The 26399-nt window shown below is 36.8% G+C and overlaps 1 protein-coding gene across 1 annotated transcript in view; it reads right to left on the bottom strand.

The window, feature by feature from the left end:
* NEMF (nuclear export mediator factor) overlaps positions 1 to 26399 on the bottom strand; it is a 59353-nt gene that overhangs the window by 7014 nt on the left and 25940 nt on the right. The window contains exons 17-26 of the mRNA XM_006899206.1: positions 24153 to 24256; positions 23652 to 23714; positions 16646 to 16758; positions 14626 to 14683; positions 13750 to 13808; positions 13539 to 13659; positions 11782 to 12067; positions 10480 to 10522; positions 10085 to 10134; positions 7497 to 7641 (exon numbers count right to left, since the gene is read on the bottom strand). Of these exons, the coding sequence (XP_006899268.1) occupies positions 7497 to 7641; positions 10085 to 10134; positions 10480 to 10522; positions 11782 to 12067; positions 13539 to 13659; positions 13750 to 13808; positions 14626 to 14683; positions 16646 to 16758; positions 23652 to 23714; positions 24153 to 24256 (1042 nt within the window). The remainder of the gene's footprint in view (positions 1 to 7496; positions 7642 to 10084; positions 10135 to 10479; positions 10523 to 11781; positions 12068 to 13538; positions 13660 to 13749; positions 13809 to 14625; positions 14684 to 16645; positions 16759 to 23651; positions 23715 to 24152; positions 24257 to 26399) is intronic.

Raw genomic sequence — 26399 nt, 5'->3', positions numbered from 1 at the left:
GATCTCAAATATTGTTTTATGGTAAATCCATACAAATACTTTGGAAAACATCTGGCAGTTGCAATAGCTATGAAAAAGTATGTAACATGTTTGCCATGAATGATTCAGCAGTTCTGAGGAGAAATGCATACCTGTAGGCCTCAAAGGCATGCATAAAAATGTCCATTAATTGTAAAATAAAAGGAAGGTGGAGTAAAAATACAATACAATGCAAACGAACCACTGTTACCTGTAACATGAATAACTCAGACACAATACTGAATGAAATACATCAGATATAGGATTATTTTTGGTGGGTATATTATTTGGGAATTAGGGTCAGCCTTTCGAAAATTAGCCTTCCAGGGTGCTTGAAGCATTCCATTATCTTGTTCTAGGTGTTAGTTCACAGATAGGAGTGTGTGTGCAAAATCACTGATCTAAAACACAAAGATCTGTGCATTTTACTACAAGTAAATTAAACCTGGGGGGGGGGGAAGAGAGAAAACTACTTAGAAGAAAACAAATGAGTATTACCAAGAAATATAAAAAGAGAAAAGAACAAATGTTCTTGAAAAATGTAACATGAAAACTTTGTGATCACTAATGATATACAATGAATTGTAACTTGGAAAGTCTACCCTAAAAACCCCAAAACATTAAGCCTCATTTTATAAGCAAATGTTATCAAACTTAAGTGAGGTTTAACAGGTTAAAGGAGAAAAGAAAGTCAGCAGTAGATAAAGAAAAAACATCCTGCAAAAATTACTATTACAAAAATTGTTTCAGTGCTTCCAACATATTTCACCTAACAGATGCAGCCCTGGATGTGCTCACCAGTTTATGATAAGAAATTTGGAGGACAGCTACTTGCCTGAATGACTGGAAGAGACCTATGTTTGTTCACATTCCCAAGAAAGGTGATATAGAATAGTATCGTTAATATTACTTGGGCAAAATAGTGCTAAAGATCATCCAAAACCAGCTAGAACAATAAATTTGAGAGAGAACTGCCAAAAGTTCAAGCTGGGTTTAGAAGAGGCCGTGGCACCTCTCATTGCTGATGTAAGATGGATCCTGGCTGAAAGTGGAGAAACCAGAAGAATGTCTATCTATGTATTATTGACTATGCAAAGACATTTGGGTGTTTAGATCATAACAAGTTATGGTTACCACTGAAAAGAATGGAAATTACAAAATACTTAATAATGCTCATATGAAACTTATACCTAGACCAAGAAGCTGTTGTCTGAACAGAATGAAAACACCACATGATTTAAACGAGGAACGGTCTGTGTCGGGGTTGTATCTTCTCTCTGCACCTATTCAATAAATACTCTGAGCAAATCAGTCAAGAAGCTTGACTCTAGGAAGAAGAATGTGACATAAGAATCAGAGGAAAACTCATCAAAACCAGCCTTATGCAGATGACACAACCTTGTTTGCTGGATGTGAAAAAGCTTTGAAATATTTGCTACAGAAGATTAAAGGCTATTGCCTTTAATACGAATTGCATCTCAATGTGAAGAAGACAAAAATTCTCACCATTAGATCAAAAAGCAACATCACTGACAGATGGAAAAAAGACCGACGTTGTCAACTATTTCATCTTACCTGGATCCATAATTAACTCTTGGTACCAGCAATTAGGAGATGAGGAGACATACTGCATTAGCCAAATCTGTTGTATTACTGAGGAGCAATGGTGTCAGTTTAAAGAATAAGGTGCACCTAATTCAGGCCATGGTCTTTTCAGTTACTTACTATGCTGCTGAGGGCTGGAAATGAACAAAAATGATAAAAGAAGAACTGATGCCTTTGAGCTGTGTTATTGGAGGAGAGTATTGAATATCCCATGGATCATCAAACAGATATGTCTTGGAGAAGGTGCAGCCAGAATGCTCCTTGGAGGCAAAAATGACAACACTTTGTCTCATATACCATACACATTTGCTAGGACAGGCTACTCCTTGGAGAGGAACAACATGTTTGGAAACATAAAGGGTTAGCAAAAAAAAAAAACCCGAAGACCGTAGTAATGGGCTCAAGCATGTCAGAAAGGGATGAAGATGGCACAGGACAGGATAAAGTTCAGTTCATAGGGTTGCTATGAGTTGTATTTGACTTAACGGCACCTAACAACATTAAAAATAATAAAGGGTACCTACCAACAAGTAAAGAATCTTAAGACACAGCAAATTTGCACATTACTGCCACTATAAAGTCCAGGCAGCACTGTATTAATGTCTAAACTGGTACAAGAAAAGAAATAACAATGGAAAAAGTAAAGACACAGGATGTACAGAGAAAAACCAAAACCCATTAGTTGCATACAATATGACTGCTGAAAGATGAATTGTCCAGTTAAGACAGTGTAGAAGGTGGACAGCACTTCAGACACTCTACAACTAAGATAAAAGAAAGCAACAATAACAGGGACAATAATTCTAGAAATGCCACTTTTGTAAAAAAAAGATTTTTTTTTAAAGTCAAACAATGATAAAAGAAGGAAACAGAAACATCAAATAATGAGTTGTTGTCAGGTATTGTTAACTACAATTCACAGTAACCCTGTGACAACACACTGAGCCCTGCCTTACCCTGTGCTGTCCTACAATCTCTGTCATGCTCAAACTCACTGTACTAGCCACTGTGTCAATCCATCTGTTGAAGATCTTTTTCCTCTTTCAATGACTCTCCGCCTTTCTCAGCATGATGTCTCTACAGCGATTGGTTCCCCTGCAAATTTGACCAAAGTGAGACAAAGTTTTACCATCCTTGCTTCTAAGAAGTAATCTGATTATACTTTCTTCAAGGCAGATTTGTTTGTTCTTTTGGCAGTCTATTGGACATGTAGGACTCTTTGCCAACACCATACTTCAAAGGGATTGATTCTTCTTCAGTATTCTTTATTGATTGTCCAAGTTCCAGATGAATAGGAAACAACTAAAAAGATCATAGTTTGATTCACGTGCATCTGAAATCTTAAACATATTTGCTCTTTAAAACTCTGGAAAAGTCTTTGACAGAAAATATCCCCAATGAAACATGCCTTTTGATTTCTTGACTGTTATGAGCGTTGATTGTGCATTCAAGTAAAATGCAATATTTTCTGCATCTATCAGATGCTGCTTATTGCTTCTGTGCTGACAATTTTTGTTTTCTCTATGTATAGATGTAACCTATATTGAAGTCTTTGATCTTCTAAAGCAAGGGGTTCAAGTACGCCACATTTTTTGCAAGCAAGATAGTGTCATTTGCCTAATGCAGATTTCTTGATGAGTCTTCCTCCAAACCTGATGCCACATTCTTCTTCATACAGTAATACAGCTTCTCAAATGATGTGCTCAGCAAAGAGTGAATAGGTATGGAGAAAGGCTACAACCCTGATGTATACCTTCCCCGATTTTAAATCATGCAGTGTTTCTTTGTACTAGTTGGACAACTCATTCCTGGTCTATGAAGAGGTCTCACATGAGCATAATTAAGTAGTGTTCTGTGATTCCCATTCTTCTCAATGTTAGCCATCATTTGTTATGATTCAAAGTGTCAAATGACTTTGCATAAGAAATAAAACATAAATAAACCTTCTTCTGATATTCTCAGCTGTTAGCCAACATCATCTGACATCATCAGCAATATCCCTTGTACCACACAGTGTCTTCTGAATCCAGGTGGAATTTCTGGCATTTCCATGCCAATGTATTTACTGTCCCAGCCATTTTAAAAAAATCTTAAGCAAGCTTTTACTTGCATGTGATATTAATGATACTGTTCTATAACTTCCATATTCTGTTGTATCACCTTTTTTAGGAATAGGAATCAATATCTCCTCCAGTCAGCCAGGTAGCTGTCTTCCATATTTCTTGACAGGCTAGTGAGCTCATCCAGGGTTACATGTTTCCTAAACACCTCAATTGGTATTTGTTAATTCCTGGGGCCTTATTTTTCCAACATCTTCAGGGGAGCTTGGACTTCTTCCTTCAGCACTGTTTCTTGATCAAATACTACTTCCTGAAATGGTTCAGTGTTAAATTTTTGGTACAGAGACTCTGTGTGATCCTTCCATCTTCCTTTTTTTTTCCCTGTTGTTTAGGGTTCGGTTTTTTTCCTTGTTGTATACCATCGAATTGGATCTGACTGGCAAAGGAGGAGACTGCCCCTGCTCCAGCGGAGCATCTGGTGGATTTGAATGGCGCGCCTTCGAGATGGCAGTACAGCCTCTTGCCTCTAGACCACCAGAGCTCCATTTTCTTTTGATGCTTCCCTGAACCCTTCAGCATTTTGCTTGCAGACTATCTCAGTATTCCAACTCAAGGCTTGAATTAGTTTTTCATGTCTGTCAGCTTGAGAAATGTCAAGTGGGTTCTTCCCTTTTGGTTTTCTAACTCTAGCTGTTTGTCTATTTCATATATAATAATTTGTCTTCTTGAGCTGGTCTATGAAATCTGTTCTCTTACTTCAGCATTCCTTATACTTGTTTTGCCTTCTTTTTATTCTAGTACAAGTTTCTGAGTCTCTTCTGAAGTTCATTTTGGTAATTTCTTCCCTGTCTTTTTTTTAAAACTGACTGAGGTTTTCACTACATTGAAAAACAAGGAACTCATGCAATATTATTCAAAATGGGTGACCCTGGAGGACATTATGCTGAGTGAAATATCTCAGTCACAAAAAGACAAATACTGCATTCTCCCACTGTTGTAGAATGGAACTGACATCAGGGTTGGGGTAAGACTGAGAAAAACTGGATAAATTATGTATACTACATGAAACAGATGAAGGAGAGAACAGTTGAAAAGCGATATATGATAGGGTATTATGGTTATCACGAGAGTCCAGAATGAAGGTTGCATAGTGGAGTGTACTTGGGGTGGGGGGAATTATATACCAGTAAAGGAATTTTTCTTTTACTTTTCAAAGAGAAGAGCAAACTGGGGGGAGGAGGGGTGGGCAGGGAGAAAAATGCAACAATGAATGAATGGAAATCCAAAATCTCTGTAAATGTTCATTAAAATTAATAAAATTAAATTTAAAAAACCACTGAGATTCTATTGTAAGTTTATAAAGAACTTGCATTTCTATTCATTCATTGTTGCACATTTTCTTCTCTGTCTCCAACTCCAACCCCCAGTTCACTTTTTTCTTTGGAAAAAAAGTTCTTTCATTGTTATACAGTCCCTGCCCACCTCCCTGGACCACTCTACTATGCAACTCTTCTTCTGGACTCTTGTCATGCCAATAATATCTAATCATATATTTCTTTTATATAGTTCTTTCCCTCATCTGTTTCAATACCGTATACATTATTTATCCCCTCTTTTCTTAGTTTCCCTCCACCCCCCATATTAGTCCTACTCTATAACAGTAGCATTATGCAGTATTTGTCTTTTTCGTGACCGAGATATTTCACTCAGCATAATATCCTCCATGGTCACCCTTTTTGTATAATATTTCATGAGTTGTCTTTCAGTGCTGCATAATACTCCACTGTCTGAATATATTACAGCGTCTCGATCTATTCATTTGTTGATGAATGGTTTAAATGCACCACTAAAAAGAAAAAGAGTAGCAGATTGGATAAAAAACCCAAAATCTATCAATATGTTGTCTCCAAGAGACACACCTGAAAAGTGAAAATAAAGAAATACTAAAAATAAAAGAGTGGGAAAAAAGATACCAAGCAAATGGCAACCAGAAAAAAGTAGGAGTAGCGATCTTAATCTCTGATAAAATAGATTTCAACACAAAAACCATCATAAAGGACAAGGAAGATCATTATATATGCTTAAGGGTCAACAGAACAAGAAGACATAACCATAATAAATAATCTATTCACCAAATGATAGAGCTGCAAAATACACAAAGCAACCACTAACAGAACTGAAAAAGAAATAAACAACACCACTATAGTAGTGGAGAGACTTCAACACACCACTCAAGAAAAGATAACACTACCAGAAAGAAACTCAACAACGATGCTGAAGAATTAAAGCACACAATAAACCAACTCAATTTTACACACACACACACACACACACACACACAGAGGCTAAAGCACCCCAAGAAAGCACAGTATACCTTCTTCTCCAATGTGCATGCAACATTCTCCAGAGTAGATCAAGGCAAGCATCAGTCAGTTAAAAAAACAAATAATACAAAGCGTCTTCTCAGACCACAATGCTGCTACAGAATCAGAAATTAATAACAAGATATTGTTGTTGTTGATTGCCATCAAGTAACGCATGACTCATAGACACCCTATGAACAAAAAACCCTAATGCCTTTCTATAACTATCATTGTTTCTCCAAGTTCGTAATTTCCATAGGCATGTATGTGGTTTAGGAAGTGGATGACATTCCTGCTTCCAAACCTGTTTTACAACCGCGAGCTCCACCAAACTGTCCACATTGGAAAACCATTATGGTATCTGATACCCCAATTGCACAAGGTTCAGCATCAGAGCAAACCCAGATAACCTCAGTACAATAAATTGACAAAAAGTGATGTATAAAGAAGAAGAATGTTCCTCCAAAATTTAACACTAGTCTCACGTAGCAGTGCTTAGCAACAGCATTTCTTTACCATTTATAGGGTTTCCAGAGGCATCTGTTTTAGGAAGTGGATGCCACACCTGCTTCCAATTCAGAATCAATTTGGAAGCTCCTCTAAACATTGTCCAAGATGGGTAATCATTACGGTATTTGACACAACTATGGCACAGTGTCCAGCATCACAAAAACTCCATTATACAGTATAGCAAATAGACAAACGACTGCTGTACCACTTAAAGAATGTTCATCCTAACACTAATAAATTTGTAACAATATGGTTAATCAGGTAGACCCCCTGCTCTTGGGTTCTTCTTTATAAAATTGGGAAAAAGTCCAGCCAGCTGACACTGACACTGCTTGTAGAGGGGAAAAATCACTAACACAAACCAAAACTTTCTTTATGTGACCCTCATCAAGATGTGAGAAACCAAGAAGATAAAGGAATACATTTGGAAGCTGAATAACACCTTGCTTGAACATAAGTGGGTACTAGAAGGGGGGGGGGAACCCCTGAAATATTTATGTAAGATCAAATAATCCTAGAAGAGCGCACCCAGGAGAAACTAGCTTGACCACTATGCCAATATCAAATTTCCCCTGACCACTGAGTCAGCCATGAAGAAGACAGAAGGTAACACCATATTTGTGTTTATTGTTGATGTCCAAGTCAACAAGCACCAAATCAAACAAGCTGTAAAAAAGCTCTGTGACACTGATGTGGCCAAGGTCAACATCCTGACTAGGCCTGATGGAGAGAAGGTTTATGTTTGACTTGCCCCTAACTAAGACGCTTTGGATGTTGCAAACAAAACTGGGATAATCTAAACTGAGTCCATCTGGCTAATTAGAAATGGAAATTTTTCTCACCAAAAAAACCCAAGGAAGAACCTCACAGCTGCATCTGTGAACCGTATTGTACCAACTTAACACTTCAGTCTAAAGTTTATTAAATCCTATTATATTACCTTTTGTCCTCGCTTCACTGGCTGCCCAACTGGAGCAGTTTTGCCTGTATTCTGATGAGTCTCAGTGTGTGGAGCACTTTCTTTTTCTTTGTCTTTTCCCTCTGTTTCTTCTAAATCATTGGTAAGTTTTTTCTTCTTCATTTCTCTAAAAAAAACCCCAACAAAACAAAGAAAAAAGAAAACAAACAGAAACACATAAGTTCTAGAATTTATAATTCTTAGTTTAAAAAAAAATTACAGGTAAAATATACACTATAGTACATCTTCTCCTTAACCTGATGACTATTACATCATTATACTAGAAAAAGCTAAAAAGAAATCTGCTCTTATGGATTTGCCATTCTTTCTATGGTCCCGGATAAGTACACTGCCACTCTTGGTTTACCTTACTCTCTGGCTACATTTAGTCCCTAAACACTCTGATGGCTAAGGAGTGGGGCTGGTGTTCTTTATACTGATGAGGTCTTACGTGATTAGGAACCCTGGTAGTGTATTCTGTAGGGTGCTGTGCTGCTAACCCCAAAGCAGCACCTTTCTAGTGGTTCACATGCATCAGCAGCTCCAAGGGCGAAAGATGGAAGTCTTCTCACATGAGATTTACAGCCTCTGAGAACTCACTGGAGGGTCAGCCAGGAGTCGATTCTGACTTTAATAACAATCGGTGTGAATTCCGAGTTTCTGTTGCCACAGTTCATTGAGTGCTGTGCTGCTATCCAAAAGGCTGGGTCATCTCTGGTGCTTGTAATCCAGAACTAGCTGCTTCACAGAAGAAAGACAGTGTTTCCTTTCAGTGTGGGCACCCTTCATAGGACATCTCAGAAACTTGATGAAGGATCACTATGAGTTGGTACTGACTCTATGGCTGTGGGTTGAGGTATTTTTGTAGTTTTTCAGATTATAGGCATTCAATAATACATCTGCTGAACGAATAAATAACTGAATGAAAAATAGAGATGAAAAGAAATCTCACCACTTCCTTGATTTTTTCTTTTTATATGTAATCTCTTTGTACCCTCAATGCCATTCACCCAGTCCAAGTTCTTCCCACCCTGATTTCCTCCATCCCTATAATCTGTTCTGCAAACCAAAAATCAGTTGTCATCAAGTCACTCAGCCTCATGACAACCACATGTGTTGCAGTAGCACTCTATTCCACAGGATTTCCAGTCATGATCTTTTAGAAGCAGATTACCAGGTCCTTCTTCTGAGGCACCTGAGTGGGTTCGAACTGCCAACCTTCCATTTCATAATCCAGTGTTTAATTGTTTGCAACACCCAGGGAGTACTGTTGTACATCCACTTCTATATTCATCTTTCTTCTTCTTTTTTTTCATATTCCCATTCAAAATTTTCCAAGGTTCTCTTCAAAACACAAGTCCAGGGACCTTAGTTTATCATCAAAATTCTCCAATTTTTGTCCAAATTTACTTTTCCAATCTTATCATCAACCAATTCATAAACATGAACTTTCAGCACCTTTCACTTTAGTTTGTTCATTTCCCAAAATACTATTTACACTACTTCCAACCCTCATTGTATGCATGCTAATTCTTGGAATGTCTCTCCTCATCTTCACTCATCAAAGTCTGAATAAATCTTCATCGTATTTTTTATAGTATTTTAAAAACCAATTCACTAGAATCTTTATTCTTTAGTTACTGTGTCACCTTCAGACAAAACGCCTGACATGTTTCTGGCCACTTCCTAAACATGGAACTTTAAAGCTTCTTGAAGACTTTTATTTTACCTCTGTGTATGGTCAGTATCTATCATAGTGTCACACATTCAGATTTCTCTTTAAATATTTAATAATTATTCTTCTCAGACAGAAGTCTTACTGTCAATTCTAGTCTATGGCCACTTCTTGAAAGGCTTTATTAATTTGAGTCTTTTCTGTCCTAAAGGAGTTACACCAGATGTCCCTTTCCTTTGGTCCCTGTCTTCCTGCCTCTAGAGGCCTACTATTTTAAAAAAGTCTTTTCGTCCTAATTGGAAGCATCCTATTCATTCTTCAATATTAGACTAAAACCAGTTTGTCTGTTTAATACTAACATCATTACTATATATACATTTAATTTGCATTTCCAGACCTAACTCACTGATCAAAATGACAGATTAGGGTCTCAAAACTTAAGAAACTCCCACCTGCCTCAAATTTACTAAGCGTGGGCTGGTTCTAACTCACAGTGAACCTCCAATAGATTTCCAAGGCGGTGAATTCTAACAGCAGGAGCTTTTCCTGTTCATCCTTTTCCCGAGGAACTGCTGGTGGACATGAACCACTGGAGATACAAAGTCCCTGGGTTAGCAGTGCAACCTGCTAAAGGCTATGTCACCTGAGCTACCAAACTTTATTAGAGGACATCGCTCATCTGTCTTCCAAGAAGCAGGTAGGGAATTCAAACCACTGAATTTTCAGTTAGAAGCTTAACTCTTAGACACTGTACCATGAGAGTTCCTTCAGGGTTCAATGACAAAAAACCTTAATCTTGATAATTTTAATAAAGTCACGGGATTGGTTGCAGTGGGCTGCCACTAAGTAAATAAATTACATGTTTTTTCATTTTTAGGTACTCAAATGTGTTTACCTTCTTTCCTTGGCTGACAGATGTCTCCGGCTCTGTAATTTACTGTCACCCTATTAAAATTGAAAGAAAAAAACAAAACAACCAACATCACTACTATTCATTGTTCAAGTAAAAGTTTTCCATTTTAGTTAAAATTTTCAGTAAAATTGTTGTTGTTATGTGTTGTGTGTTGTTGCTGAGTTATACTGACTCATAGCTGACCCTCCAGCAGCTTTTCAGAGGTTATAAATCACTAGGAGGAGACTGCTCCTCTTTCTCCTTCACAGCAGCTGGTGAACTCGAACCTCTTGCTTTTAGATTACAGCGCAACTCCTTGCCACTAGAACTCCCAAATATATTAGAAAACCAAAAGTTACTCTTCCTTGAAAAGGACATGATGATTTTTAATAACTCACCAAATTAGATGAATCTTCTTTTGAAGCCAATTTTTGGAGTGACCTATGAAAACAAGTTGGATTTCATTAGTCATATAAAAGACAGTCATAAAGACCCAAGACATTCCCATATCATACTCTTAATTATAGGCGATCCTACAAATTTCCTTATTTGGTAAAAATTAGAAAAGTAAAATCAAATTACTCCTTTTCATATATGTTGCTGTTGTGAGGTGTCTTTGAGTCAATCCTATGAACAATAGATCTGAACCTTGCCCTATCTTGTGCCATCCTAACCATCTCTGATATGCTCGAGCCCATTTAGTAACTGTCAATTCATCTTGGTTTGAGGGACACTTCTTGATTTCTGACCCTCCACTTCTTCCAGTAAGATGTCTTTTTACAAGGACTAACCTTTCCTGATAACATGCTCAATATATAAGATGAATTTTCACCATCCATGCCTCCAAGAAATACACCTGTTGCATCTCCTCCAAGGAAGACTTATTTGTTCTTTTACTTCTTATATAAACATGTATCAAAGTGCGCGTGCGCGCGCGCGCACACACACACACACACACACACACACACTGCTCTAGTAGCCTAGGGATAGAGTTGTATTGTTAACCCAAAAGTAGCCGGTTCAAAGCTATCCAGTGCTCTTTGGGATAAAGATGGTCAAACTCCTCCTGTGCGATTTATAATTTTTGAAAACTTACTGGAGGGTCGGGTATCAGTAAGAGTGTGTGTGCGTATACACACAAGCACTTGCACACATAGACATAATCTTAAGTAGCTGGCACTAAACTTAACATGAACAAGGTACTACTAGCTAATTTATACACATTTAATTATCACTAGGCAGGGGTCACTACCTCATTTTAACTGAGAAAAAAAATGAAGTGGTAGAATAAGTTTCCCAAAGAAACAGACAATAGACTAAAACTTAATTCTTATCTGTCTGATGCCTATGCGATTTTTAACCACTCCAATGATTACAGTTTTGTAACTATGATATTTTTAACCTGGTAATCAGCAGACACCAAAACTGAAAATATCTTGGCTTTTTCCTAGAATAACTTTTATCATTAGCATTCATAACATTTGCTTGTTTCTACTCTGATCTAGTCTGGCCAGTTTATATTTACTATATTTTCTTATCCTGAGCCAGAGAAACTTCTTTCGGAAGATTTACTTTTCTAAATCAAATGGTAAGAAACTATTAAGACCAAAGGATAACTAGAAGGAAAAGTATCCCAGCCAATCCTGGTATTATCCTTGGCTAGGTTAATTCTTCATGCTCAGTATGAATTTTTTAATTACCTTTGAGACTGAAGATGAGACAAATCAATGGTAGTGTCAGGATAATTTAGTATCTCCTCTTCTTCATCCTTTGTTTCACCAACTGGCTCTTTATCTTTCACTACTTCTTTAGACTCATCTTCAGCTCCCAGACTTTCCTCCTGAATCTGTTCCTCATTGGGATTATCTCCACCACTCTGAACAGTAATATTCTCTTGGTCAGCCTGAGTCATGAGTTGGACTTCTACAGCAGTTTCATGGGATTCTTCTTTATCTTCTTCACTACTACTACTACTGTCACCTTCATCTGTAGAACCACCATAAGCAAAGTCAGAGTTGGACTGTCATGACAAAACTAGATGATTTCCCTGAAAGCTTCAAAAATCATGCTATTGACCCCAAAAGATCACCATCAAAATTCTTAGAACAAAGAATAATTGGTATCATTAATATGGTGAACAAAATAATCCCTAACATCTTTTAGTATAGTAAGTTTTTTAAACATTGCAAGTGTTTATGGAAACTGTAAATGGCCTTCAAAAAGTTGAAGTAGTTCAATAAATTCGCTACTTTTGTTATACTTTGCACATGAGAATTGAAATGATACTACAGGTACCAGTATCTTTACAAATGTAAAATGCTATGTAGCACAACACACTCTCCAGTACCAAAAGTATAGTTCTGAACTACAGAGATATGAAACTGTACTTAACCACTAATCACCTGGATGAGCAGAACAACTTACTTCTTAAAAATTATGTTGCATCAGCACTAAAATGAGATGTTATCACCTATTCTGAGGATCAAAATTTAAAAAAATTATGCAAATAAAGTACATCATATAGTGCCAAGATATGGTAAGCACATTAAATGCAACTCTGCAATACTAGTCATAAATGAATGCCATATTACTCTAAAAAGAAACACCTCTAGGTGAGAGGATAACTGCAAAACTAGATTTTTTTTCTTTTTTTTTTTATTATTATTAGTTTATATGCGTGTACCGTCAAATCGGATCTGACTGGTACAGGAGGTGATTGTCCCTCCTTTCCCGGCAGAGCATCTGGTGGATTCGAACCGTGCTCCTCTGGGATTGCAGTGCAGCTTCTTGCCACTAGGCCACCAGAGCTCCCCGCAAAACTAGATTTTAGAGGACTTAATTTTTCTAATTTCTTTATGTAGATAGGTAACTGTGCTTGCTCTATATTTGAAGCAAATATATTGTCAAATTAAATTATCTTAAGAAAAATGACCTTTATTCTATCTTTGCATTACCCAACTCCAAAGTCAATGTTAATTTACACATACTCGAGTCTACTTGCATTAAAATAAACATGTATTATTAATTAAGCAGTGAAGCTTTATTACATAAACATACTAAGAAGTGTAGTGTGGAGCTCTGGTAGCATAGCCTGTAGGGAGCTGTACTGCTAACCTAAATGCAGCCAGCCTGAATTCACCAGTTGTTCCGTCAGAGAAAAGACCAGCAATCTTCCGTAAGATCTATATTCTCTAAAACCTGCCTGAGGGTTTGCTAAGAGTCGGCTCCAACTTGACAGCAGTAAGTTTAGTTTGAAAGTTTACCAGTCACAATCCCAATTAAATACTTTCTATTTCACTAGAATAAATTTATTTGATATTTCCAAATATAAAACTTAGTAAATCATGATACTGTTGTTTTAAAAAATTTCAATTACAAAGGAGACTTGATCTAAGTGAATATATTAATGCAAAACTGGATAACACTGCAAAATAATTTCTTAAAATCCATGAAATACCTAGTTGTTCCATTTCTTCTGATGTAAGTTCACTTGTGCAACTTGTCAGTGTCTCCATATCTTCATCCTGCACTCTGACTTTTCGTTCACCCCGGTGTCTCCAAACACAAGACTCATCTACCTATAGAAAGAAATTTTTTTTCTCTGAGGAAGCTTTATGTAAGACTAATGAAAACTGGAAGTAAAAAAGAACCAAGAAGCTAAAGAGTACCTTAAAGAGGAAGCTAAATCCCATCATTAGATATGAAGGAGGGAGAAAATTCTTTTTTCCTATAAAAATAATAGGTAAATGTTTTGTAAATGTTTCCTCCATATATTTTTTCCTCCTCCATATTTTGCTTAAAAAAAAATCTGATCTCAACAGTCACATTCATTTTGTTCTTTTTTCTGTCATGAAGGAGTATTTCTCACAAAATGTACAGTAAAAGAAACAGTATGTGTATGGATACAAAAGAAACAGAATATTTTTTAATTTTTTGGGGTTAAACCGAGAATAATCTATTTTTTAGGGGGAAAGTCAGGTTATGCTTGCTTACGAGGCCTGGGAGTACAGCAGGTTTAGTGCTTGGCGGCTAGTGAAAGGTCAGTGGTTCCATCTCACTAGCCGCTCTGCAGAAGAAACATGTGGTAGTCTACTTCTGTAAGAATTTACAACCTCTGCAACTCCATCAGGAAATTCTGTTTTCAAGGGCTACTAGGACCTAGAATTGGCTTGATGGCAAACAGCAATGCTTTCTTACCCTTAGAAGTTTAAGCTATGTGAAAATATATTTTTACGAGTAAAAATATATACAAAGATAGTATGTGCTGTTATGTGCCATCGAGTTAACTATGACTCATAGCAATCCTTGAACAACAGCTCTGCCCTACTGTGAGCCAATCTCACTGTCTCTGATACATCTATATGAAGATAATATAACAAATCTTAAATCAACCACAAAAGGGTAAAACTTTCCATATTTACTAAGAGTCTTTGTATAGATAGCCAGAGTTAAAACGTTTTAACATATTAGTAGATGGTTTTCAGAACTGTCTCTTTTCAAATCTATAGAAAAATTTGGGGATTTTTCTCACGTCACTCCATTACCTCTTATCATGAAGCTTCCAGTCGTCAGATATTCCCCAGTTGGTGCTGTTTTGGACACCTGAGGAATACATGAATTGATTAACTCCTTGTCCTGAGAAAGCCTTGGTCTTTTCACCAAACAGTAAACTGAATAAGCAATAAGTTTTGAAAAAAATGACATAATTTACCACACACTTCTAGAACGGAAAGGACAGAAATCTTCAGTGGTGGATGTAGCTTTGACAGTTAACAAAAGAAGTGATGGGCTCATCACATGAATAACTCTCAAAATCCATGGTCTAGAACTCAGCCCTAGAGGCACAGTAGGTTAGATGCTGGGCTGCTAAAAGAAAGGTTGCAGTAAGAATCGACCAGCCACGACAAGGGAAAAGATGAGGTAGTCTACTTCTGTAAAGATTTACAGCCTTGAAAACTCAAAGGAGCAGTTCTACTGTGTCCTTTAGGGTTGCTATGGCTTGGAATCAACTATGGAATCAAAGGCAGTACATCTGTTTTGGTTTGTTTTATGGAGTACAACTAGAGTTGTTTTTTTTCCAGTGTGAGATTCAAATGAGAAAAATAAGGATAGTCGAAAAAGTCATTGTAAAGCTATACTTACTTACAGATTTATTTATTAAGTAAAATCCTTTTCCAAAATGTCTTTTAAGATGTTATCCTTTCATTTTAGGAAATACAGTTAACAACAGAGTTTACAAAAATATTTTTATTTAGCAAAAGAGAAAGTGGGAAAGATTATAATTTTTAAATGGATTATGAACCTCGCAGATCAGATATCTTTATTAGTCCTAAATAGTTGTCCTAAAAGTGATAATAATAATAATAGTCATAAATAGTGTCCTAACATGAGCTCTGGTGTTCCAGTGATAAGAAGCTGTGCTGTAATCCTGAAGGCACATGGTTTGAATTCACTACTTGCTCTGTGGGAGAAGCAATCCCCTCCCATGTGATTAACTGCCACGGGTCATTTCCGACTGGACAGTACACAACAAGAATGAGACGTCGAAAGCATATTAGATTTCAATATGCAGTTCGAATCCACCAGCTGCTCTGCTGAAGAAGGAGGGGCAATCTCCTCCTGTACCAGTCAGATCTGATTTGACAGTACACACACAAAAATAATAATGAAATAAATACATTTCATCTTAAAAAAGAATAAGAAACTCAAGTGCAACAATGTATGAATTAAAAAAATAAAGACAACAAAAAGAACAAGACTCATAGAAGAAATAAATCTTCTAATAGGACTGAGAGAGAAATTATATGAGTGAGAATAATTTCTTAAAAACATACTATTATAGTACAGCAGATAATGAATATGGATACATATCAAATGGAATCTAAGGAAGGATGATGATACTGAACCCTCCTTATTCTTCAGCATAGTTTTTAGGACTTTATATAAGTATTGTTACATTCTTATCAATTATAATTCTTAGAAGCATGACGTCATTAGAAATATAAACTCCAATAAAATAGTATTAACTACAAAGGAGGGCAATCACTGAGATCAAATCAATTTAAAAACCACTGAATCCTCAAATTTTAAAGAGATACTATGCCATTACAAGGGTACTAGGCTCTGACTCCATAGTTAACTGTGAAGTGCCATGGTATATGCTTAACAAATATAACAGAAACACAGAACAAAGTAAAAACCACTGGATACTACCCACTTTTCTGCGAGGGCCAAAGAGAATTCAAAAAACCTCAAAAAAGGCAAAAAGAAAGCCCTTTTAGGTTAGTAAGCCAGCATTCATACTCAGAACACATTCAGACATGTTCTAAAAGTCCCCTTGATCTGCTAAAATTTTACTTTCCCAGGATTTATCTTTAACATCTTTACTTAGATATAGCTTTATCTCCTACTATGCCTTTACTCTATTTTTCATCTTCAAAGCACTTGCTTATTGCATTTGTGACCACTACCAAGAGAGATAGCATATTATTCTACCTTACTCACTACTATACTCTCAAATACTGGCACACAGTGCACCACGTACTAAATTAAGAGCAAGATTACCTGATGATGGTACACCCACCAAGCACTAGTGATAACTCGTGCATCCCAAGCAGCACTATAGCAAAGAGCCATAGTACCGGCTTCAGTTAAAGTCCGAGGTGGAATTGGTTCTCCTGCAAAAACAATGCTACAATTACTGAGATATCAGAATACAGACTTTTCTACAGAGTGACATGTGAAAATCAGATACAGTGATTTTCTGTATGTGATCTAGTGGCTTAGGGGGTAAGGAGTTGCACTGTCAACCACAAAAGACATGGATCAAATCCATTAGCATCTATATAGGGCAAATGCACGCCATCTCCTCGTACTTGACTTACAGCCTCTGAAAACTCTGAAGGGTCCACTGTAAGTTGGTTCCAATTTATAATAGCAACACTGTAGTAGCAGGAAAGGTTAAATTCTCTTCCAACTTAAATAGCACTGTGACAAAATTACTATTTTTATTAAAAATGTAGTTGAATGGTGAATTAACTTTTAAATAGTCTACCTATAAGAAGTCATAAAAAATATGCTCATAATTCTCTAACTTAATTACTGAAAGACTAATTTAGAAAAAATTACTTAACATTTGAAGATTTTGAAAAGTAATGTAGTCTGAGTTTTAAAATAATGAGTGTATCAATATACCCCTTGTAGTAAAATATATTTTTAAAATCTAATTAGTTTATCATAAAATGTACCCCTTTTAAAGCATCAACTTCGTTATTGTTGCTATGGGAGAAGGATGGGTAATCTCCTTCCTCTGAAAACCTTCTAGAGGGCCAGGGTTGATTCAGACTTGATGGTACTCAACAACATATGCCACCAAGTTGACTTGAGGTCAGGCCGCACAGCTCTGAACCCTGCCCTGTTCTGTGCCATCCATACCAACTCAGACATCTGAGCCCACTGTTACAGTCACTGTGTCAATCTCACCTTGTTGAGGGTCTTCTGCTCTTACACTGACCCTCCCTTTATCTTTCCAAGCATGTCGTTTTTCTTTCAAGACTGCCTTCTCCTAATAACATTGTGAGGCAAAGCTTCACCATCCTTGCCTCTAAGGAGTACTGGTTCACTTTCCCCATAACAGATCTTTTTGTTCAGTTGGCAGTGTATGGGATATTCAATACTCTTCTTCAACTCCACAATCCAAACACATTGATTCTTCTGTCATCTTTAGTCATTGTCCAAGTTTCAGATGCATCGCAAGTAAAAAGGCCATGGTCTGTATCAGGCATGCCATAGGCTTTAAACTGACATCACTGCTCATTAGTATGCTGCAGGGGTCCCTGACAGCAAATTTTCCCAATGAAATCTGTCTTTTGATTTTTTGACTGCTGATACCAAGGGTGTTGATGCTGGATCCTGGGAAAATGAAATCACTGACAACTTCAATCTTTTTTCCATCTTATTTGATATTGTCTCTTGTTAGTCTCTGTAAAGCTGTGCAGTCACCTCCACTATGTAATTCCTGATCATCATCATCTTCCAAAGAAACCCCATAACCACTGGTAGTCAGTCCTGATTCACTAGCTCCTAGCACCTGGTACATATTAATCCACCTTTAATTTCTGGATTTTTCTATATTGAAATGTTTCACATAGAGGCAATTGTATAGTTAACTAGTGTCCTTTTGTATTTTATTTACTTAGCATGTTTTCAAGGTTTATCCAAGTTGCAGCATGCATGCATCTGAACTTTCTTTCATATTTATTTATGCATTAACTGATGAATATGTAGGTAGTTTCCACCTTTTGCTATTACAAATAACACATCTATGAACATTTGTGTACAAGGTTTTGCTTAAACACCTTTTTCAATTCCTTGGGGTATAAACCTAACGGTGGAAATGCGGAATTATATGTTCCTATGGAACTGCCAAAACTGCTTTTCCACAGGGTAGCACCACTTTACATTTCTGCTAGCAGTGTATGAGGGCTCTAATTTCTCTACATCAGCCTCACTACTTGTAATTTGGTTACTACTATCCCATTCTAGCAGATGTGACAGAAGTTCTGGTTGCACAATGTGGTAAGAATTTGGGTGAAGAGATCAGTGGTTAGAACTTACCAACTTTATAAGAAAAGTACAAGTCAGTCTGTTCCAGTTAAGATTTACAACCTCACTGAACCCAAAGAGAAATAAGATTTTATACAAAAGGGAATTATTAAGATGTTGATAAAATAAAGCAAAAAAAAAATTTACCACCTGAGAAACACCACGTGGCAGGTCTACTCTGTCTACTCAACAGCAGGTAAGTTTAGATTGGCTGAGCAAGTGTGACTACTTACTCATCTGTCAGGATTATGGTGACTTGCACGTGGCTATGTTGCTGGACACAATGCTATCAGTACTTCAAATACCAGTAGAGTGATGGAAGTTTCAGTACAACTCCGAGATTAGGAAGAAAAGCCTTGGCTTTCAAAACTACTTCCAAAAATTAGCAAGTGAAAACCCTATGGTTCACAACTAACAGTGCTAGTAGTTGAACAACAGAATATTACTCTAGTAGCACTGGAAGAAGGAGCTCTGGTGGTGTAGTCCATAGAGAGCTTTGTTGCTAACCCAAAGACCATGCCTCTCTTGTAGTTCAAGGCCAGTAGCAACTGGAGAAAGATGGGAGAAAATAAGCAATCTCTGCCCATGCAATTTACAACTTGAGAAACCCAACAGAGGATCAGTTATGAGTCAGTTATGACTTGCCAGAAACGAGAGAATGAGTATTGGAAGGGAACTTACAGGTTAGAAAGCATTCAATATGGATGCAACAATGCATTTAAGCATATATACCAATAATCATGAAGGTGCAGGCAAACTTTCATTCTGTTTATGAGTCACCATGTTGTTGCTGTTGTTGTTAGGTGGCTTTGAGTTGCCTGTGACTCATAGCAACCCCAAGTACAACAGCTCTGAAGCCTGTCCTTTCCTGAACCAGTCTCAATGTCTCTGATACACCTACCATTACCCTAGTTATTGTGTTAATCATCTCGTCCACATACAAGGTCTTACTCCTGCATTCTCTCTCCACTGTTCCAAGCATGGTGTCCTTCTCCAAGGACTGGATCCTCCTGGCCACGTGCCCAAAGTACGTGAGACAGAGCTTGAAAATCCTTGCCTCCAAGGAGTAGTTTGGTTTGATCATATCCAAGACAGACCTGCTGGTTCTCTTAGCAGTTCATGGTATGTTCAATACTCTTCTCCAGCACCACAACTCAAATGCATCGATTCTTCTTCTGTCATACTTAGTTACTATCCAGCTCTCTGATACATACCAAGTAATTGCAAAGACCATGGTCTGAATCACATGCACCTTAGACTACAGTCTGATATCACTGCTCTTTAGCACTCTAGAGCCACTATATGGGTCTCTATGAGTCAGTATTAATCTGAAAACATTAATGTAAAGTTGTATGCTTTTGATTTGCATTTCTCTACTGAATCTTTTCATGTGTTTGTTGATCATTTGTATACTATCAAATAGTGTATCAAGAGTGTGTGTGTGTGTATATATATATATATCTCAAAATAGCAAAAAATAGTGTATCAAATAATACTATCAATAGTTGCTCCTATTGTTGGTTGCCAATGGGTCAATACTGATTCATGGTGACCTGAGTGTCCAACCAGAACTGTGCTCCACAGGGTTTTAAAAGCTATGACCATTCAGAAGCAGAATATCAGACTTCGATGTCTTCTGATGCACATCTGAGTGGGTTCAAAATACCATCTACTAATCAATTTGGCTAACAATCAAGTGCTTAAAACATCTGTGTTAACTAGAATTAATATTCTTTAACTTCCTTTTTGACAAACTGGTTATTTATGACTATGTCTTTCAATTTCTACATGCCTGTGGACTTACTAGAATTTTTTCTATTATGGCTTCTAATTTCATTTCATTATAGTCAGAGAATAATTTGCCTGGTTTTACTAATTTTAAATTTACTAAAAAAATTGTTCTGTAGGCTAATATCTAAAGAATGTTCCATACTTACTTAAGAAGGTATATTCTGCAGCTGCTATACAAGAGTGCTCTATAGATGTCTGTTAGGCCTAGAATTCTTCATGTCTTCTATTTTCCTACTCTTTTATTACTCATATTCATTTCAATTTTAATGAGTTCTTAGAAAAACCTAGTGGCATATTCATTTGCTTTTTAAAAATCTGATTCACATTTTTAAAATACAGGAAAAAGTTAATGCACCTTCTTTTCATTATTATGCTTTAGTAAAATTACCCAATATTTTCTTTACATTCTTCCCCTACAGATTATCATGTTTTATACTCATGATGGGTTTTATTTAATTGAGTTCTGTCTTCTGAAATACAGAGGCAATACTCAAGACCTATTGGTGTTTTTGAGGTTATATCAGAAAGAATTAACTAAAGTGTACTGCAATCAACAAGACATTCAAACTAATTTAACTGTTAGGTCAGGAAAAAAAGAGATGCAAGAAGGAAAAGGAAATACATCACTCAACACTTTATAAACTACTCCGTTGTAATTCTATGAGTGCCCATGTTTCTCCCAAAGAGCCATGTTGGTGGTTTGTGCTGCCAGACAGGTGTGGCCTCTGGTTAGCAGCACAACTCCCTGCTGAAATCCATTACTCTGTAGCCTGTCCCAGCACAAAGTAGCTTTCTCAGACTGCTGCAGAGATGCTAAATTAGAAAAAAGAGCAGTCTAAGGCTTATTTTCTAAATGACAGTGTCTTAACTGCTCTCCATCCTAGCATTCCTGACAGAATCCCATCTATGATACAGTTAATAAAGTAGCCACATATGAATGGTTCTTTTCTTGATCCATTTAGAACACCCTCACATACAATGCCCTTTGGTTCCCTCTTAGGCAGGTAAGACAGGTAGAAATAGTTATCACAGTTTTTCTATGTTTTCAAGCATTTTATTCTGCTGATCTCACATTTTTATTCTACTCTGCCTATAGGGAAAGCCATCTCTTGATATATGTAAGATCTTTTCTTTTGAGTTGGACTTTCTGATAAAAGGTCAAGAATTAAATCACTAGCAATCTTTAATGGCATTTCTGACACTTAGTGAAAGCTGAGGGTTCCTGAGATACTACTCAGTGAGTACCTAGAAAGCCTCAGAGCCAAGGTTGGATTAAGTGTCTCTGGCGGGCCTTTGGACAACTAGTCAAAGCTTGAAGCTTTTTCTGGATCTCTGTGTCTGCCTAGGAAGGTGAAATTATAGCACAGAAAGAACTCAAACTCCAAACAACAGTAGTGAGAGAAAGAGCTGGCTCTATTTTCTTATTGACCTAATTTTTCCAATGGTAACTGAAAGGAGAACATTAAAATTTCTAATGACTAGTGCTAAACTGTCTTACTTCTCCTTTCAATTCTGTTTCTTAATTTATGTATTTAGGGGCAGTATCATTAGGTACATATGTGTTTATTATTGTTAAAACCTCCGACAGGAGAAGAGTGAATTGGGTGGGAGGGGGTGGGCAGGGAAAAGTGCAACAATGAATGACGGAAACCCTAAGTCTCTGTAAACTTTCATTAAAATTAATAAAAACAAACAAACAAAAAAAACCCCAAACCTCTTGGCAGACTGATCGTATTATCATTAGCAAAAGTCCCTCCTTGTTTCTATTAATAGCTGTTGAAATGCACCATGGAATCAGACCGAATCATAGCTGACCCTCCTGAAGGTTTTCAGAGGCAGTAAACCATACAGGAGGAGACTGTCCATCTTTCTCTTGTGGAGTTGATGGATTTAAATTACACAGTAGATTAAAACCTATTAATGGGAGCTCTGGTGGCTCGGTGAGAAGGAACTGCGTTGTCAACCCAAAGGTTTGCAGTATGTCAATCCAAAGGTTTGAAACAAAAATAGGCAGTCTCCTCCCATGATGTACCGTGTCTGAAAAACTGCTGGAGGGTGAGCGATGGGTCAGTTTCAACTTGACAGTACACAACTACAAGCCACCAGAGCTTTCTATATTGACAGTTGTTGCTAAGTGCCATCCAGTCGCCTGCAACTCACAGTGACCATATGTACAACAGCCCTAAACCCTGCTCTATCTTGTCTCTGACAAACCTACTCTCATTATTCCAGTCACTGAGTCAATCCATCTTATTGAGGGTCTTCTTCTGTGCTGCCTCTCTACCCACCCAAGCATGATGTCCCTCTCCAAGGACTGGTCCCTCCTTGCAACATGTCCAAAGTATGTCAGACAAAGCTTCAGAATCCTTGCCGCCAAGGAGCAGCCTGGTCACAGGCTGTAGGATCAACTTGTTTGTTCTCCTAGCAGTCCATGGTATATTCAATACTATTCTCCAGCACCACAGCTCAAAGGCATCAATTCTCCTTCTATCAGCCCTAGACATTCTCCAGCTTTCTGATGCATAGCAAGTAATTGCAAAGACTATGGCCTGGATCAGGAACACCTTAGTCTCCAGACTGACATTGTTGCTCTTCAACACTTTGTACTTGGGAGAAATCTCTAACAACAGACTTTCCCAATGCAATTCATCTTTTCATTTCTTGGCTGCTGGTACCAGAGTGTTGATCATGGCGCCAAGCAAACTAAAGCTGTTAATAATCTCAGTCTCTTCACCATGTATCATGATGCTGCCAGTTGGCCCAGTGTTAAAAATCTTTGTTTTCTTGATGTTGAGCTTCATATGGACATACTAGGTAATGGTGAGATGGACTGCCATGGGACATTTTGAGTCAGACAATCATATGATCTACTATGCTGGAGACAAAAAGGAAGAAAAATGGATGGCTTTCATAGTTAAAAAAGTAATTTCTAGATCTGTCTTGAAATACAATGTTGTGAGTGACAGGATAATATCCATACATATACAAAAAGTTCAGTGATACCATCTTTCAAATATATGCACCAACAACCAACAATCAGAGCCAAAGAGGAGGAAATAGAAGATTTCTACCAACTTTTGCAGTCAGAGATGAATCAAACATGCAATCAAGATATTAATAGTTTGACTGAAATATTTTTTAAGGAAATGGTTTTGAAAGAACAGAAATCTATTACCTGTTCGATTTTTAATTACACAGCTGGTTGCACCATGAAGATCAGCATGTACATAAATGTCACCTCAAAGAAAAACAAGTAATTAACAGTAAGTCCCATGAAAGAAAGTTTCAAACATTAGAACTACAAATGAAGATTTTAAAACCTTCATTTTAAAAAATATTTTTATTTATTTATTTTATTTTAAAAAATAACTTTGGAGGGTTAAGAACTACTTTGCTAATGTAGTAAAGAATAAAAAATTCAAAAGTACAGATTCACTCAGCATTGTTATTTTAGAAATATCACTTAAAACAAGAAATCTGTATGCAAACCAATATAAAATTTTTAAAAAGGAAAAAAGAATTCCAGAAATTAAGTGCCCAAACAGATAAAAGCACGAAATATTTTTCTGTTAATTAAATCTGTTATCTAAAAGCACAAAATGAAAATCTATATTAAATATTGAGAAAATGGTTCAACATTCAGGGGGGGAAGTCATTGGATGTTTACCTTACCTACCTGATGTTAAGTATCTTTTCACAATTATTTCATTTTGTTGCTGATCTCGTCCCCCTATAATTAAGTAGTTTTCTGAGCTAATGAACCACAGAAATTTCTCAAACCTACCAAAAAGAAAGGGGGAATAAAAATCAGTATTATTTTCCTCTTTAATTCCATGATTTCTCTTTAAAAGATAATGATAAAAAATAAGGAAGTTAGTCTGTTGTTTAAGTTAAGGTACTTGAAGATCTAATTTCTTTTCTTAAGGTAGCAAGCTGAACTAAAGACTTGTAAAAACCATCATTTGGGGAAAAATTCAGACGATGTTAAAAGAAAATAATTAAATTTCATGTAAAAAATAGAAACATTATTCAGTATTCCAAATAGTTACTTAACATAAGAATAACTTATAACAATGAATAAAGGAAAAGAATAAGATGTTAGCCTCTAAGGTTAGTTTTCTTATAGTGATACTGGATAGGCTCTGATCCACTGGCAAGAAAGAAAGTGGTTTCACATTCCATTCTCAATATTACATATATACACATATTTTGGAGGCCATAATTCAATCCATGACAGGCACTATAAGGTTTAAAAATCTAATACTGTGATTTCATTCATATGTTTACTCACTCATCCACTTAACAACAGTTAAAGAACAAGAACATCTAGAGTTGAATAAAGGGCAATGTTGTTTTACTTTGCTTTTATCTTTTTTTAACATAAAATACCAAAAATTCCCTTCAGAAAGATAAAATGATACCTTTTCTTAAAGAACAAAGCAACAGAGGCTTTCATGTTTAATATAAACAAGTCATGATAAAAAGTACAGTGAATATATATTTATAACCTAGTCATAAGAGAACATGCAATACAGATAAATATAAATATATGGTATTTGACTAAAGAGGCAATTTCTATGCTTTAACTGACTTAAAGCCGTTTTAAACCACTTAAAGGAGTTTAAAAACTTCTGGCTAAAGATGACAGGTTAAGGAGAGGCATAAAATTATCCTCCCTCAAATCTCCAATTTAAAAGATAACAAAAGATTGAAACAAGGTCTGTGGCAATGGGTTCAGTGTGTCACGGATGGTTAAGGATGGGGCAGGATATGACAGGGCTCAGAACTGCTGCTCACAGGGTTGCTCTGAGTCATGCCCAACTCAGCTGCACTTAACAACAATTTAATTTTTAAATAATTCATGCACAAAGCTTCAAAACTTTTGGGTGTACACACACACACACACACACACACACACACATCTTCCCTAACTCCACTCTACATCACTTTACTTCTTATCCCTAGTACCAAAAAGGACTCCACTGGATTCTCTCCCTGCATATATCCCTCTTCTTTATACATATAAAGGTTAAAATGAAATGTTCATATTAATTTGCAACTCTTTCTTACATATAACACACAGTTACTTTTTAAAATTTAAAAATAGATATTCATCATTACTGACTGGAAAGGAACTCTCTTGACCTAGTTGGTAACCAGGTGTTCTGCCATCTCAAAGGCTAAGCCTCTGTGGTGCTTCAAATTCACCTGTGGCTCCAAGGTAGAACAATGGGTACCCTCCCTCCAAGAGACTTACAGCTTCAGAAAACCCATGGAAGGAACACCTAAGAGTTAGTTCCAAATGAATGGTAATGAGAGAATGAGAGCAAGTGGAAATATAGTAATTTATGTCCTCATTCTCCACCAGACTAACCAAGACAACAATAGACTCACTGCCATCAAGTGGATTCCAACTGATATTAACCCTTCTGAACAGAGTAGAACTGCCCCACTGGGCTTCCAAGGCTGTAAATCTTACAGAAATAGATGACTTCATCTTTCACCATGGAGAGGTTGGTGGGCTCAAAACATGACACCCAAATGCCTTAGCCACAGTGCCACTAGGACTTCTCTCCTGATAGTAAAGTTATTCATAAAACTACATAACACGCAAAGAACTAGGAGAAATAAAATGAAGGATACATCTAATCATCCTATGAAGAAATGTAGAACAAGGGGGGAAAAACCCAAAACTAACAATCAAAAAGGGACATTAAACAAATAGTAAATAGTAAGATGAGATTTAAAGCCCAATATAGCAGAAATTGTATTAAAGGATAAATACACTACTGAAACAGGAGGAGATTGCCTCTCCTTTTCCAGTGGAGCATCTGGTGGATTCAAACCACATGCCTCCTTGCATCAACGGGATGCCACATTTCATAACTGTTTTTAATGGTTAAAAAAAAAAAGGAAAAAAAAA

This window comes from Elephantulus edwardii, unplaced genomic scaffold, assembly GCF_000299155.1.
Source record: "Elephantulus edwardii isolate Elephantulus edwardi_28Jun2011 unplaced genomic scaffold, EleEdw1.0 scaffold00247, whole genome shotgun sequence".
Classification (NCBI taxonomy): Eukaryota; Metazoa; Chordata; class Mammalia; order Macroscelidea; family Macroscelididae; genus Elephantulus; species Elephantulus edwardii.
The sequence above is the reverse complement of the archived record's forward strand: the minus strand, read 5'-3'. Positions and strand labels throughout refer to the sequence as shown.